General features: G+C 44.4%; 1 protein-coding gene across 11 annotated transcripts in view; it reads right to left on the bottom strand.

Moving 5' to 3' along the window:
• Nucleotides 1–17,655, bottom strand: part of SHISAL1 (shisa like 1) — an 80,615-nt gene that overhangs the window by 8,738 nt on the left and 54,222 nt on the right. For 5 of the 11 annotated variants that reach the window (XM_053387634.1, XM_053387630.1, XM_053387632.1 and 2 more), the window contains 2 exons: nt 9,501–9,530; nt 5,553–6,118 (listed from right to left, as the gene is read on the bottom strand). The exons of 1 other annotated variant lie outside the window; for it this stretch is intronic. In XM_053387634.1, the coding sequence (XP_053243609.1) occupies nt 6,103–6,118; nt 9,501–9,530 (46 nt within the window). In that variant the 3' untranslated portion in view covers nt 5,553–6,102. Of the gene's footprint in view, nt 1–5,549; nt 6,119–9,500; nt 9,531–17,655 lie in introns of those variants that run through there. 5 more of the 11 variants (XM_053387636.1, XM_053387635.1, XM_053387637.1 and 2 more) reach the window with 2 other exon arrangements.

Below are 17,655 nucleotides of genomic sequence, written 5' to 3'. Positions count from 1 at the left end.
AAAACAGTATACAATACTATATAAAACATCAATTAGAACACAAATCATGGTCAAAGAAGTAAAAGCAAAATACAGGCAACTCCCCATTTATGCATATTGAATGCACGTGCGCATCGCCACAAATGCAGAAGTGGCATGAAAAGCAGCAAAAATGGCCCTAAAAAAGCGTGAAAACAGCAAAAATGGTGCAAAAACAATCCCAGGAGCCTATTGAGTCTTTGAGGCCTGTGGAGAGTTTGGAGAGAGCGGTTCTGGTGGAGTTTGGTGAATTTTGGGGTTTTTTAAAGGGCTTTCCAAGGGTTTCCAGAGGCTTAGAGAGCCAGCTTTTTCAACGGTGTTCCCAATATACACAATTTCACTTAAATGTGCAGTGCCTCAGAACGTACCCCCTGAATAAATGGGGAATTGCCTGTAAAAATAAATAAAACGACGGTAGCAGCACAGACTCATATTGAAAGCAATGTTCTTAACGAGCCGCCTTCATAAATGAGTCCTTTGTGAAACAAAATCTCCTCTTTTGCCCCATCCTCCAGCGATGGAGCCAGGGAGGCCTCTCCTGAGAAGAATTATTCCCCTCCCCCCCCCCAATTGCTATCACTTAGCTAACAGTGCAATCCTATCCATGTCACTACTCAAGTAAGTCAGCTGAGTTCAGTGCGGCTTACTTCGGGGAAAGTGGTATGGGATTGATAGTCAGTTGGACAGAATGCAAGGGGGATGTTGGGATGCTTTTGGGGAGAGGCAATTTCTTTTGCTGGTGGTATCACTGCAAGAAAGGAACCCTAAAGTACAGGAAGGTAATGTGCCTGTGGCTGCAATATGGTCTGTGGAAACCAGGAGAACTCTTTATGTTGAAAGTGCATTGGATTATTGCCCACTTTCTAGTGCTTTTGGTATCCTAAAGGGCCGCACAATTGTATTATCAAGCATGTGAATTATTATTCCCATTTCACAGATGGGGACCTGGGAGCCAAAACAATGGTTTGTCCAAAGTCATCATCAAACAACTCTGGATTGAGTTGAGATTTGAAAACAGATCTTTCATAGGTTCAAGATCAACATTCCATTCAGTGGCCTCACAAGATTAATGTAGAATCATCTGTAGGCCTTTCCATTTCATAGTTGCTTCTGTATATGCCCAAAGTGCTTTTGAATCAGAAAGATTCAAAAGATTTGCACCGATTTTTCTGACACTTGCTATTAGACAGTGATTGCAAAACAGGTTTCTATTCCCATCTCCTTCAATATAACCTGGAAATCTGATCCATATGCCTTTCTTTCTTTCACAAAAATCATTTTTAATTAAGCCATCCAGAGTGCTTTGGGGTAATGTCACCCATGCAAATGAACACACAGCAGACTGAGAGTAAAAATAAATTAAACTGTCACCTCAGAAGATGGGAACCAATTTGTAATCATAATCAGAGAAGTGATTAGCCTCAGGTTAATAATAGGATTTCTGCAAAACTATAAACCTCTGATGTGCTCTTCAGTCTCTGTTGTGAACACCCAAATCCAAGTTGCCAGAATTATGTATGATTGACACAAGCTGAGATCAGGACTGATGACAGCGATAAAAAAAAAGTAATAATAATCATGTATCCAGGCAAAGGGGCTACTGGCTTGGAGCTCTAGAGCACCGTTTACACCCCCTTTCAGGATATTTTGACTGGCTATATATTGCTTATGTATTTAATGGAGACAGTATTGCTTTCTCCCTATGTATCACCTTGCAAAACCTACAATGCTGTCTCCTTTTAAGTCAAATCTTCAGGATGTCTAAGCTTTGTACTTTCAAGTTTGCTGGCCGGCAGCTCACTGAAGCCTCCAGCTTGAAATATATGCTGTTTCCAGACCTGTTACCAGAGATCCTGTTAAACTGAAAATGCCAGGGATTGGACCCAAGATCTTTTGCATGCAAAACATGTTCTCTCCCACTTGAGCAATGGACCCTGCCAGGCAAGACTCGGATTAGGCTGCCTTCTGTGAGAGGAACTGAGGCAGGTGACACGGCCAACTCAGGAAGTCTGCCTACCAGATTCTCCTGAAGTCCCTCTCCTCAGTCTGTCCTTCTCTCCAAGGGGTAAAAGTTTCTTAGAGGCCAGGAAGGGTGAGCTGGTGGTGGGTCCCAGTTGGACTCTTCCCTCCCCTCACATTTTTTCACCCCAAACTGAATAAAATGCTGCTAATGTATCAGGGACGCGGGTGGCGCTGTGGGTAAAACCTCAGCGCCTAGGGCTTGCTGATCGCATGGGCGGCGGTTCGAATCCCCGCGGCGGGGTGAGCTCCCGTCTTTCAGTCCCAGCTCCTGCCCACCTAGCAGTTCGAAAGCACCCCTAAGTGCAAGTAGATAAATAGGTACCGCTTTATAGAGGGAAGGTAAACGGCGTTTCCGTGTGCTGCGCTGGTGCTGGCTCGCCAGAGCAGCTTCGTCACGCTGGCCACGTGACCCGGAAGTGTGTCCGGACAGCGCTGGCCCCCGGCCTCTTAAGTGAGATGGGCGCACAACCCTAGAGTCGGACACGACTGGCCCGTACGGGCAGGGGTACCTTTACCTTTACCTTTAATGTATCAATACTGCAGTGTCTTCTCCCAACTGGGATCAAGAGTCGTAAACTTCCATAAATCCCTGGTGGAAAACGACACTGGCATTTTCCCGCTGGGGATGTAGTTGAACCTCCACGGTACCAGGTTGTAAGTGAAATGGTAGCTTAAGAAGAGGAACCGTGTGCTGCTGCCCTGCCAGGCGCCCAAGGAAAGCTTTTTCCCCTGGGGAAGGAAGGACTGGGCACTCCAAGTATTCTCTGGAACTTCTGCCTTGAGAGGTTTCAGTGTTAGATTGGGCTACTCAATGAGGGGTCCCATTCACTTTTTGAGTGAGCAGCCTTCTGCCTGCCCATCCTTAATTCGGATTCACCTGAGCCTTTGCACATACACTGACTCCACTGAAAAATATTCTGTCTCAGCTGATAGTCAAAGAGGTTGTATTTCTGCCTGAGGTGTTAGGTGGGCTCATTCTGGCATGCAAGAAATTGCGATTGTGCCTCTTATGGCCACAATGAAGTTCTTACTGCGTGGGTCATACTCTGATCACATGCATGGTGGCTCTTGTGAATACTGATGACAAAGAACTTAAACCAGGCATAGGCAAACTCGGCCCTCCAGCTGTTTTGGGACTACAACTCCCATCATCCCCAGCTAACTGGTCCAGTGGTCAGGGATGATGGGAATTGTAGTCCCAAAGCAGCTGGAGGGCCAAGTTTGGCCATGCCTGACGTAAACCAAAACCAAATGCACATTGATAGCATTTTTAAAGAAAAAGAAGAGGAAACAATTCACAGGGGCACAAATGATAAAAAGAACTGATGATATTCATAGCACGAATCCCCCCCCCAATGCAGATGAAGAGAGACATGTAGCCCAATTTATGGGTATTCTGGAACAACAGGTTGAAAGGAGTAAGGTGGCATTTGATAATCTTTTAATGTTTATCTTATCTAACTCAACACTTTTATAAGATTAATGAGCCATCTTAGCAGAAGGAACTGCTGCTGTTCTTCTCCACGGAGCAAACGAACACAAAGTAAGAAAACAAAAAGAACATTTCAAATTTATTTATGTGCAATGTAAATGGGTAAAATGAGCATATGGGTATTACAGAATTCTCTCTATTTTTATCGGTGTGGGGCCAGATTGTTTGCTCCTCCCCAACAAAAAGTAAAATGTGCGAAATATTTCTTGAAATAGCAGACTTTGTGAACTGGCCAGCTTCCTCCTCCTTCTCCATCCTACCGAAAGCACAACTCGTCAAGAGGAATCTGCCAGGACACACATATGCTGGGCATTTAGCAGCCTCTCGCCCCCATTTGCAATCCCTAATTTGCTCTGTCAGCATTTGCTTTATCCTGAAAGCTCCTGGGGAAAGCAGAGCAGCAAACAAGGCCCTGTAAATAGAAAGTTGTACTCAAGACCCCTCCAGGCATCCTTTTTATGGCACATTCATAATGATGTTGTGCTCATTGTGCTCTCCAGGGCAGTCTCACGTGATCCTGGTTTCAATATTTTTGCAACTGCAAAAGTTAAAGGGGTAGTCACTAGGGCTGGCTGATATCTGATTTTCAGCATCACACCAGCTAAGTATCACGATAGGCGGGACGCGGGTGGCGCTGTGGGTAAAACCTCAGAGCCTAGGACTTGCTGATCGTAAGGTCGGCGGTTCGAATCCCCGCGGCGGGGTGAGGTCCCGTCGTTCGGTCCCAGCTCCTGCCCACCTAGCAGTTCGAAAGCACCCCTAAGTGCAAGTATATAAATAGGTACCGCTTTATAGCGGGAAGGTAAACGGCGTTTCCATGTGCGGCGCTGGTGCTGGCTCGCCAGCTGCAGCTTCGTCACGCTGGCCACGTGACCCGGAAGTGTCTTCGGACGGCACCGGCTCCCGGCCTTTTAAGCGAGATGAGCGCGCAACCCTAGAGTCGGTCACGACTGGCCCGTACGGGCAGGGGTACCTTTACCTTTACCTTAAGTATCACGATGTCACATCACGATAGCTATGGCGGCAGAGGACCTTGCCTCCCCATGGCCCTGGAGGGCCTTAAAATGTAACGAAGTAGTAGATTTAATAAAAATATTAAATAAACTTCCATATAATACATTTAAAATATTTTCAACTAATTTAAGAGTAGTTTAAGTGATTTACTAGTCAGGTTGCATCTGCTTCCCCACTCAAGAGGTCTAAATGGAATATGTGCATGCACAAGCACCACTGTGTTCAACAAAACTTACTTCTCCTTTCCTGGGAGTGAACCTCATTGAATTCAGTAGGGCTTGCTTGTGAGCAGATATGCATTTGCTTGCACTGCTTACTGAAAAGCATCCTCCCTGTCATTCTCGCACAGTACCCAACCTCCCATTTCAGCCATAAGGCAGACAGCTAAATCTTGTCTCCTCCATCTCCCCCCCCCACAGAAGCCCCCCCAAGCCCTCATCCCACCAAACTCTTCCTTTTTATCAAAGGGAAGGAAGGAGGGAGGGCAAGCAAGCAAAAAGGTAGTCTCCTTTAAATAGTTTTTTAAAAAACCTTTCTGATATGGAGGAAAGCTGTTTAGGGGGATTCAACAACATAAACACCACCAGAAAATAAAAATAAAAACTCTCCCCCCTCTTTTTTTCACCAGCGGGGTGAGGAAAGAAAGAAGAGCTTAGAAGAGCTTTCCAGTTCTTTTTTTACTTCTTTCTTCATTTTGGCTGGATCTTGATTGTCTAGCCATGGATTGTTAGGATTTGCATAATTAGATGGTGATGATGAAGCTGAAAGAGTTTGCTGGTTTGTGTGAGGGCTTATCATCATTTCTTATTGGTTAGGAGGGAGAAGGGAGAGAGGAAGCAAAGCTGGAGACACCAGTGCCTGCAAATTATTTGCAAAGTACCTGTAAAGTATTCTGAGCTACCCCCAGGGAAGCTGTTAAGCCCCCACCTCCTTTTGTTCAACGGTATATTGCCTTGTTGAAACACTTATCACAATGTTATTTCAATACTGGTATTCAAAGGTATGGCGATTTATTGCACCTCCCTAGTAGTCACGCTGCTTCATTTTCAGTCCCATAACTTTCTGCAGAAACTGCACAACTTTTATACCACAAATGTTCTGGTTTAATTTTTGTCCTCTTTTGTTCTACCACAGCCACTCAGGACTGCAATAACATAGTAGCATTGGGGATTCACCACAGAAAAGTATAACAAGATAAATCTACCACCAACGCTCTATTATTGTGTTAAGAAAATGTGGCAGTAAACATCTACAATGAAACACCTGTTGGAGGTGCCTGTAGACTTTTCAGTTAAAATGCTAGCCAATTAGAGTCTCCCAAATGGGTACATTTCTGGCTCAATCTCTTCAATAAATAATCTCCCCTTAGATTTCAACAGCTGGTAAGATTTGTTGAGCTCCTGATCTTGCCGATGACCCGGGAAACCACCATGGAGCAGAGCAAAAGAGCTGCCTCTTATTCAGTCATGGATCCCACACGGGTGCCAAGTGTGACGGCGTTTTGTGAATATTGTGGATGCATATCTAACAGAATCTCGATTCAGATCACACAACACTCAGATGGTTTCCAGACTAAAGAGAAAGAAATTCTGTAATTAGTGAGTGAATTTACTTACTGCTAGAATCATGGTGCTGCATCAAAGTCAAAGTTATGGTTGCTGAACTTAATTAGCCTTCCCTCTTCTTCCATAAAACTCGGTCTGCCAGAGAGCAGCCAAGAATGTATGACAGATCCCAGACTCCTCTGGCTGTAATAATATTTTGACTATACATAGACATCTTTTCTGCAAACAAATAACTAAAGTGGGCTGCCACAACCAAAAAGCTCCAACAATTTCAAACACCTTTGCTTTTCCATATATTGCTTTAGGAGAGGAAAAGTAAGAGAAGCTTGTCAATGCCTTTAAAGCAACTATTTCATATTTACAGAGGATGGAATGGAAGACTAACCAGGTGTTTCCATAACTGAGACTTAAAGTGCCTCTTGCTTCAATTGAGTTGTAATGTGAATAGAATCCACATCACCAGAGAATCATTCACGTTACAAATGCCTGCCTTCCACATTTACAGCAATCAGATATTAAAATAAATAGGACAAGAGAGGCTCAGAGGTGCTTTCATGTGTGAAAATGCTGTTAGACTTTCAAGGATATGGCCTGACACAAGAAAGAAATGAGGCTGTGCAAATTAAGTCACAACAGCATGCGTGTAGGAAATTATTTTACTAGAATGATTCCAACCGTTTCTGACCTAATCTGACATTTGGGCAACTGGTTACATTCATCAGGGGCATCAGCTAAGCAGAGTCATCATGTAACGAATTGCCCTATTCACCTGACATGAGCTACCAATGAGATGGAGGGGGAGATTATGTGCTGTTGGCCTGATTAATCTGGTAAATCCCACATTGTGTGTGTGTGTGTGTGTGTGTGTGTGTGTGTGTGTGTGAGAGAGAGAGAGAGAGAGAGAGAGAGAGAGAGAGAGAGAGAGAGACTGATGCTCACACACAGGGCAATGTGTAGTCTAGGACTTAGGGTGCAATCCTAACCCTGGCCAGCAGTGATGGGAATTGATGGAGTGGCACAGCCATCACCACACCCACAGCCTTGCCACATGCTGGCCAGTGTGGAAGGTGGAGGCAGGAAAGAAATGATCCTACACCACACCAGCTCCCAAACTGGTGCAGCAGAGGCCCAGATCAGGCCCAGTGTTGTCACCTGCCCTCTTCGGAGGGCATCCTCTGACTACTGCTGGTGGGGAAGACACCAATGGTAGCTTCCACCCACCTGCCCTTTTGGTGGGTACATGGTGTGCTCCTCATCATTGGGCTTCCCTGATGGTGGAGCTACAAGATGGCAGAGTCTGGTGGAGACTGGCAGTGCTGGGTGGAGGACCTCCTCTGCTCCATTCAATGCCACCCACTCCAGTGGACTGGAGGTTTGGATTGCTCTGCCCATTACTAAAGTTCCACAGGTGGCACACACTCTGAGAAAGGGATGGAAAAGGTCCCCTTTGACTCATTTTCTGTGGATGTGCCAGCCTGGTGGTGGTGGGAAATAGCATGGCCACCTGCTCTTGAAATGGAAATTTAAGCTCTCACATTCTGCTGACAGCATGGGAGCTGCTTCTTGCCATACTTTTGGAATAACCTGGACTGGCCCAAGAGACGTTGCTGCCTGGGGCAAAGGACATTTGGCGCGCATTCCTATTCCATGCACAAAAGCTGACTGGACCAGCAGTTGACTCTTACTTCAGCACCAGACAGCACCCTTCGTTGCATCTGAGGGCAGTTGGCGTCTTGGGAGGTGAAGAGTAGGTCATGTGGTACACACAGCCTGGTCTGCCAACACCCATTTCCTCATGGACTGAATCTGCTGTGGGGAAGAGGCAAATCTCTCACATCGTCTAGGGCTTTCCGTGTCACCCCAGCACTGCAGGCATCTTATAAGAACAGCCTCTTAGGGGGGGTCTCAAAAACCTTTTGTGCCATGGCAAGGAAGCCGGCAGCTCAAAGGAAAATAAAATCCCATTACTGTAAAACCCCCATTACGGTACTCATGGAGATTTAGCATGCTTTTACAATTCCAGCAATGATTTCGAGGAAATCTGTATGTTCTTTTAATCCCAGTATGGAAAGAACTGCTGCGGTGCCATGCCCTGAAAACTGTAGTCAGTGATGAATGAGCTGTTTTTAATATTTGCACAGAGAAGGTTTTATTGCTGTTGAGACTAACCAGAGCAGATCCATAATCAGAGACTATGTAAAGTAGTAAGACTGAAAAAACTAAAAGCACTGACCTTTGAAATGGTTGAGCATGGAGAATGATTTGTTTATACAATAAGTTGGTCATGGGTTTGTGACCTGGCATGGTCCAGATTCCACAGAATATTTTGCAATCAGTGCCTGCCACTGGTTAAGTATGAATTCAGTTCTTCCCCAAATCTAGTTATGAACTTAATTCGTTCCGGAGGCCCGTTCTTAACCTGAAACTGTTCCTAACGAGAGGTGGGCTTTCGCTAATGGGGCCTCTTGCTGCCGCTGCGCCGCCGGCACACGTTTTCCGTTCTCATCCTGGGGCAAAGTTCTCAACTCGAGGTAACGCTTCCAGGTTAGTGGAGTTTGTAACCTGAAGCGTTTGTAACCTGAGGAGTTTGTAACTTGAGGTACCACTGTATAAGCTGACAAGTATAATACAGAAGTACTGATTTTTCAACATAGAAGTAGCATCTCCTCTTTAAATAATTTGTCACACAACACCCTTTACCAGACTTTAGCTTAGCAAGACTGCATGAGCCTCTGAGCCTCTGGAGAGGAGCTCACGGCTGCTTTCCTCTTCCCTGGTCCTTTGGTTCAGGAGCAATGCAGGAAATGCCATTATTGTCTTTAACTAGGGTCAAAATCCAGCCCAGCACTTTGCAGTCATGTTGGTTTCAATGGGAAAATGAACCATGTGTTTAAATATCTGCCACTGAAATAATTATAAGTAAAAAGTGCTTAACCATGCCTCGATCATGCCTTGCGACATGTTCAAGGAAAAAAGAAAAGAAAACTCTTGCGTCTGTGAGACATTTTTACTCTACTAAAGTCAACGAGAACCTGAGCAATGGCATCAATGGGGTGAACAGAAACTCTGTGCCTGGTTTTTATTTTTTAAAGCTTACTGAAACTTGCCATGTCTAACAGCACAAATTAAACAGTGTCTTCTCTGAAGGGAGTCCTAATGAATTCAATGGGGCTTAGTTCCTGGTAAGTGGGGTTAGGACTGCAGCGCTACTAGGAGGGGAGAACAAGAGGATCACATGAAGACAATGTCAATGTCAACTGCCAGAGATTTTTAGAGGGAAAAGGGAAGAGCTGGGAAAGGAAACATGGGGCAAGCCAGGTTTGGGGGGTGGGGTGTTGTCCCATCACAGTTGTGATTACAACTGTTTCAACTGTGTGGGATACACTCACCTGATCCTAACATAGGATCCCCGTTTAATGCTTCAGAAGGCAAATAAGAACAAAAACAGAAGAATGATGGTTAACAATGTCACAGCATGCACTTCTACTTATACAAATGTTCTCTTAAAGACTAATAAGAAAACATCACGCTTGAGACAAAGGTTTGAAAATAACCCCCTCCCTCCCTGCCGCTGCCGCCCTGCACTCTCAACTACTATGATGGGAATAATTGAGAGCCTATTTTGCCTTGACTTGGTATGGAGCAAGGGGGGGGGTTGTGTCTAAGGACTGCAGTCCCTTGTGGGCAACCTTTTGGAGGCTGGGGCAGTGATGAGCAAGGCCAGAGCAAAACCTGGGTTGGTCAAGGGCAAAAGTCAAACTCCTGTGTTCCAATACAGAATAATCTGCTCAAATACAGCCGCAACACATGGCTAATAAATTTAGTAAATGTATTATTGTTCGTGGTTAGAATGTCATCCAAAATTTACAAGTCATCAACTTCAAAATAACATATATATATATATATATATATATATATATATATATATATATATATCGTATTTTTTGCACCATAACACTCACTTTTTTCCTCCTAAAAAGTAAGGGGAAATGTCTGTGCGTGTTATGGAGGGAATGCCTACGGGTGGCATGCCTACGGATTTTCCTCCTCTAAAAACTACGTGCGTGTTATGGTTGAGTGCGTGTTATAGAGCGAAAAATACGGTATATATATCACAGTCCATAACCAAGAAGTAGTCAGCTAGTCAGCGTAATGAATTGCTGGGAGGGAACACCACGTCACAGGCAGGATGTCCAAATTGAATCAACTGTTTCGAAGGTGAATCTTTGTCAGCTGATGATGAAATTAAATATGCTACATACAATGATCGCCGAAGAATGGATGCTTTTGAATTATGGTGCTGGAGGAGACTCTTGAGAGTCCCATGGACCGCAAGAAGATCAAACGCATCCATTCTGAAGGAAATCAGCCCTGAGTGCTCACTGGAAGGACAGATCCTGAAGCAGAGGCTCCAATACTTTGGCCACCTCATGAGAAGAGAAGACTCCCTGGAAAAGACCCTGATGTTGGGAAAGATGGAGGGCACAAGAAGAAGGGGACGACAGAGGACGAGATGGTTGGACAGTGTTCTCGAAGCTACCAGCATGAGTTTGACCAAACCGCGGGAGGCAGTTAAGGCAGGAGTGCCTGGCGTGCTCTGGTCCATGGGGTCACGAAGAGTCGGACACGACTAAACAACTAAACAACAACACACAATGAATGACAACAATAATTATTTGGTATGTATTCCTCATTTATTATTTATTCATTATTTACATGCAGGCTGCTCAGTATTTTTTTTTTTTTGTCATTCATTGTATGTAACGTATTTAATTTCATCATCAGCTGATGAAGATTCACCTTCAGAACAGTTGATTCAGTCTAGACATACTGTTCTGTTTGTTTGTTTGCTGGTTGCTATTGAATTCTTTACGTTGGAACACCCACCACCACAATACTTTTGGACATCATCCATTGAAAGGCATTGAATACATTTACTTCATTTATTAGCCATGTGCTGGGCAGAGAGCCCAAGCACACACCCTGCTTCGGTGCTTCTGCCTGGCAGGAATGTATCCTTGAACCGGGGTAATAATGCCTCTTGCTTGCCTGGATGGTGAGATGTGTGTGTGTGGAAACCTCTGGCTTCCATGTGGCTGCAATACAGCCTTACTATCCGAAAGATGAGAGTCATATTTATTCCCCCGTCCACTTTGGTCTCTGGCCTTGCCCACCATGGGCACAAGCAAGTGGAAAGTTCCCCATAAGCAAATGCAGCCCTTGGGCTGAAAAGGGTTCCCTACCCCTGCCCTGCCCAAGCTGTATCTGAATAGAAACCATTTCAAAAGAAATAACCAGTGCTTTTTTATGGAGCGACGCAGGGGGACGCATACCACTAAACATTTTGTGAATCTAAATCTGGCCTCATTGAGTGGCAGGATTTCAATAGGAGTAGGAAAATGAGAGTACCCCTAAACATTTTTTAAAGAAAAAAAGGACTGGCAATAACAAACATTTGCCTCAAGTGAAATTGCAACAAAAAAGCAAGCTCTCTCTCTCTCTGGGAGTCACCTTCAGTATTCAAGATGTGGACAGGTTGCAGCATTCGGAACACATGCTTAATTTTTAAACCTTCCAGCATTGGCACAAAATAGCTAAGTTGCAACGGAAAACTAAAACTATGGTTTGCTCCGGTTCAAATCAAGACAGCAGGTGTTTCTTCCCCACCACAAGCGGGTGAGTGTAGGGAGGGCTTGCACATTACAAAGGCTGCTGAGCATCTTTGTGCAGTTCCCTGAAGAAACTCAGTCAGTGAGGGCTAGAGGGAGCAGAGTCAGGGCTCCCGCCCCCAGGACGGATGGGCAGCTTTTCAATTTTTCAGGAAAATCACATTTTCTCTGCTGGCCTCTGGTGGTTCCAGGCACTGAGAATCAAACTATTAGTCACACTTAGGCCCCAGTGAAATCGATGTGAAGAGTTAGTTATGTCTAATTAACTCCCATTGATTTCAATTGGGACGAATGCAAGCCAATGCATTTTGTGTTCTCAAAGTGATAAAATAAGTTTAGGTCTAGTACAAAACAAAATGTTGCATAGATTTATTCATTTGCTTTAAAATTCATATGCCGGTTTTTGACCTTCAAGGACATCCAAAAGTGTTGTAAAATCAAATTAAACAACAACAACAAACAGCATAAAGTGATAGAACATAAAGGAGACTGCATTCTCAATCGGACTGTACCAATGCCTAAAAACTCTTATTATTTAAATGCTTCTTCATATTTTTGCAAAATCAGCTTCCTTACAGCTGGCACTCATAGGTTATAGTCCTGTTGCTTGGAACAAAAGCAAACTAGTTTGCTGCATCCTATGCACCACAGTTCTTCAGGTATTTGAAGACCACATTCATGTATCTCCTCACCTCTATTCCAGATTGCATCTCACTTATTTTGCCCCATATGACTAAAAAAACCAAGCTGGTCTCTCACTGCACATCCCCAGCTGAAGTTCTGTTTCTTGGCACTATGTGGTGACTTGATGACACACTGTTGGCTAATTCACACATTACAGAGAGGAAGAACTTTAAAAAGTAGCCTGATGGAGTGGAACTCATCCATTTCACCAAACAAAATATCCCAAAGACCCAGCAGCTGCTCCTAGGGTTGAGGGCCCATTACTCAGTGGCAGAGCGCGTGATGGGCTCAACACTTTGTCATTAAAGGGATTTCCAGAAGCAGAGCTTAGAAAGAACTTTGCCTGAGGCCACAGAGAGATACTGGCAGTCAAAACAGACTGCACTGGACTAGAAGAGCCAATGGCGTGGCTCAGTATACAGCCGCTTCATGTGTCCACATGCACACGCCCCGCTTTCTGCAGAAGTTATCTTGAGAAGCTCAGTCCTCAAACAGAAAGAGAAGTCAATTAAACCATAAACAAGTACATCGTGCTTCAGAACTTCATGTGAAGCACACAGCCACATCTTGTGGAAACTGTAATGACGCATAATGAGGAAAACAGAGGCAGATTTCAGATGTGTGGACTGAAAAGTTCTTACACAGGTTGGGTCACACTTCATTAATCTAACATTTTTCAGTTCAACAGCAAGATTCAAATTGCCCTCTTTGTTTTCCAGATAGGCAGCTCTAGTCCCTAGATATATTGAATTGAATTTATTATGGTCCTAGACCAGACTCACATGTCCCTAGATATAGATTCTGAACATTTACAAAGTTAGGGCAGTTTGGATCTGGGGTTTCCATTTAGGCCACTGTAAGAACGAGAGCTATTGATCTATTTCAGATTGGCTCTGGTTTAGAGCAAACACAACAGAGCAGAACAAAGGGTCCTATTTAGATTCTCCTCTAATCAAAATGAAAATGAAAATAAGCTTATTGAGATTGCATGAAATTAGAAAGGGGTGATTTCCCCCAGGCATGCACTGGAACAGCTTGGAAAACATGCCAAGCTCCTCTCCCCCAAAGCAGAAATAATGCAATGCATTTTATGATCTGTTCCAACATCTAACGTCGCCCATCACTCTTTCGCTTACCCAGGCCAGAACCATCCAGTCCCCTTCTCCCTATAAACTCAACTGACTGGGCCATGCCAGTGTAGCAGGAGTGGGAGCAGGGAATTCAGCTTGGAGCAAGCAGGCAGGTTCCTGGAGTGAAGACTGCAACTGCAGCACTTGGCCATGCTGCTCTCATGCTACGCAGGGCGAAGTTATAGTTTCGTGTTGTGGTTTCTCTCTCCCAAACACACAACAAGCAGTAAAGCAGGAACAAAGCTGGTTACAGCTCATCATTTGTCTGGCATTGTCTGAGGTGACTTTGATGAGGCAAAGAAAACAAACTACACTTAAACCTTAGTTAGGGACTATCTGGATTCACATGTAACAAGATTCAAACATTGTCAAGATCAGTAAGCCAACAACAAACCATGGCTTGTTTTTTCCAACAAACTATACTTAATAAACCATAGTTGCAGTACTAGGATGGGTTCACATGTAACACTAAACTGTGGTTTATTAATTAAGGTTTATGCAGATCATGGTTTAATGTTATGTGTCCATCAGAACCAGTGTATTGTGGTCAATAAGCCCCTTAGGTTCTTCATTATTTCTGTGGTACATCATAGAATCACAAAATTGCAGAGTTGGAAGGGACCACAAGTGTCACCCTCTGCAATGCAGGAATCTTTTGCCTATCATGGGGCTCAAAGCCACAAGCCAGAGATTAAGATTCCCATGCTCTACTCCCTGAGGTTTCCCAGCTACACTATCAGGTATCCACTCCCTTACTGTAAGCTTCATGTACAGGTTTCCCATTTTTATTTTGGATAAATATTGGAAAAGCTCCCTCTTTCTCTGTCTTTCATTATTCTCTTGCACCTCCTTCTCCAGAAGCCTATGCATTTCCCTCAATAGTCCATGCAAAGGCTGCACAGAATAACCTTAATTTGCATCTTCCACACCACCATTTCCTGTGAATTCTTTCCTTGTGCTCCAAGTTCAAACTCTGGAGAATTCTTTTGATATCAAGTGGCTCATTTCTGCATATCTCATGGGTGACTGAAGCCACTCGTAAATCCAACTGAAACGTGGTCTATGCAGCCTACGCTTGGAGCAGACTCCCTCTGTTGTCTCCATGACTCTTATTCCTTTCATTGTTTCGAACACTATAGCAATTCACAGTTCAGATCAACATACTTTTCTGGAAATAACCATATGTCAGGCAGAATTATTCACACATGCAGCATATGTACTAAGGATTGCTGTGTGTTAGACATACCTATCCATAGCAAATACACATCTTTCACACTGGGAGCAGAAATAATGCATATCTGCATTTTCTTGTACCCTGTAACTTATACTCTATAGTATATTTTTATTAGAATAATTGTTGTCATGCTGCAGTTTGCAGGAGAAAGCAGAAAACTATATGTAAAGAAATGGGGGGGGGGGGTGAGCTATACTTCACCACTAGGGGTCCCCTTACTACCTTGTCTAATTTCTGCAGAGAACAAACTTTGCAAGTTTCCTTCTCCACTTTGATAATGAGTAGGATGAGGAATGGGGGACGCGGGTGGCGCTGTGGGTAAAAGCCTCAGCGCCTAGGGCTTGCCGATCGAAAGGTCGGCGGTTCGAATCCCCGTGGCGGGGTGCGCTCCCGTTGCTCGGTCCCAGCGCCTGCCAACCTAGCAGTTCGAAAGCACCTCCGGGTGCAAGTAGATAAATAGGGACCGCTTACTAGCGGGAAGGTAAACGGCGTTTCCGTGTGCGGCTCTGGCTCGCCAGAGCAGCGATGTCACACTGGCCACGTGACCCGGAAGTGTCTCCGGACAGCGCTGGCCCCTGGCCTCTTGAGTGAGATGGGCGCACAACCCCAGAGTCTGTCAAGACTGGCCCGTACGGGCAGGGGTACCTTTAGGATGAGGAATAATGAACTTAGGCTCATTAGCTGGCAAGGAATGAGAACTCTGCCAAACTGTGATAGAATGGGTTGCCTTCATTACGAGATGGTGGGGGCGGGGAAACAGAAAATAAAAAGCCTGGAAGCAGATTTCTGCATAGCCATCCTGGAAAGCAGCGCCTCATATAATTACATTCCTCATTCCTTTCCAACACTTGAAAACCACAAGGCCACTTAAAATATTACTTATTGTCATGGGCTGGTGTATTTAGTAGCTCTCACTCATGCACTTCTCATTAAAACAGTGCAATCATAAACCCTTTAATTGGGGAAGTCACAAATTTAACCAGACCTCTTTTATAGGAATGACCCATGGCCTCTCTCTAGTGTGGAACATCACATTTCAACTTGTATGACTATGATGAGCTTTTGAAGCTGGAAATCTCTACTCACAAAGTAGAAATGCAGGGTTTAGCAACTGAAAATATACAAAAGCTGGTTCTTCCTTGCTACTCACTACAAAAACCACTTCTATTAACTAATTCTGGTACAATCAGCAAAAGAGGGAACCCCAGACCAAGTGCACAAAGTTTCATAGAAAAATGCATCACATGTGATGCACATCACATCACATTAACATCTCAGACAAAACATATGACAGTGGGGAAACTATCAACATTTATTACAAGCTAGATAATCATTTAAAAGGTATGAAATGACAATCATACTATAGGAAGAAGCTCCAGCTACTAAAGACTTTATACTATTTTGGAATATATGGATAGGATTTCCCGAGAGTGGTTCTCTTAGCCTTTAACACGTCCAAGTCAATTAGACAGAATATCCCACTTATCTTGGATTTTGCAAAGCACTGAAAGAACTATTTTTTCTTGCAGGCTGAGCCCAGAAGTGGCAGAACTGGGTTGCCATTATAACCCTTTGCAGGGCTTTTTTTCAGAGGGAACTCACAGGAACTTAGTTCCGGCCCCTCTCAGGTGGGCACCATTGCCATTCTGATAGAACGAGGGAGGTGTTCATGGTGAGTTCCAGCACCTCCTTTTCTAGAAATATATCACTGACCCTTTGATAGAGACACAGAATATTTGGTGAATCTTTACCATAGTTGGAATGCAATTCATATGTTAAGATGGCAGTTCATATATTAAAAGTTACTGGGTTTGATAAGCTCACGCAGCAGAGCTCTACCTTGTTGTGCAAACGTTGCTGGCAAGACCAAGGTTTCAGGATGACAGCCATATCTCCCTTTTATCACCAATAAGGAATACTGCCAGCATGGGTCTCACATGACCCAGCCAGCTTCCTCCATGTTCTTTCACCATGGGATGGCTCAAGTCACAGCCCTGGTGCATCCACGGCCCATAAGGTCATAGAATCATAGAATCATAGAGTTGGAAGAGACCACAAGGGCCATCGAGTCCAACCCCCTGCCAAGGAGGAAACACCATCAGAGCACTCCTGACATATGGTTGTCAAGCCTCTGCTTAAAGACCTCCAAAGAAGGAGACTCCACCACACTCCTTGGCAGCAAATTCCACTGTCGAACAGCTCTTACTGTCAGGAAGTTCTTCCTAATGTTTAGGTGGAATCTTCTTTCTTGTAGTTTGGATCCATTGCTCCGTGTCCGCTTCTCTGGAGCAGCAGAAAACAACCTTTCTCCCTCCTCTATGTGACATCCTTTTATATATTTGAACATGGCTATCATATCACCCCTTAACCTCCTTTTCTCCAGGCTAAACATGCCCAGCTCCCTTAGCCGTGAGGTGAGGTGCAAGCTTGAACTCAGTCTCCTGCCATGTGTATGAAAAGGGACCTATGCATGCAAAATAAATGATGGGTATTCCATGACTGCATGTGGCTGTTTCCACAGCAAACAGATAATGTGGAACAGAATAGGAAGCTATGTGCCCAGCTTTGCCCTCCAGTTTTTACAGATTCTTCATGTATCCGTGTGGACACTTACAGCTCACAAGCCAGCACAGAATGGGGAATCATTCAATAATAGTATTTCTCATCTGAAATGGTACAGTCACCTCCATCCCAGGACTCTACTGCCTGTTCCTGATGCGTCCACAGATCTGGCTTAGTTCAGGTGATGATGATGGGCAGATATTCTCTATATTATACAGGCATCGAAAGTATTAACAAAATCACCCTGCTCTCCTTGTCATGAATG

Source organism: Podarcis raffonei, chromosome 5, assembly GCF_027172205.1.
Source record: "Podarcis raffonei isolate rPodRaf1 chromosome 5, rPodRaf1.pri, whole genome shotgun sequence".
NCBI lineage: Eukaryota > Metazoa > Chordata > Lepidosauria > Squamata > Lacertidae > Podarcis > Podarcis raffonei.
The sequence above is the reverse complement of the archived record's forward strand: the minus strand, read 5'-3'. Positions and strand labels throughout refer to the sequence as shown.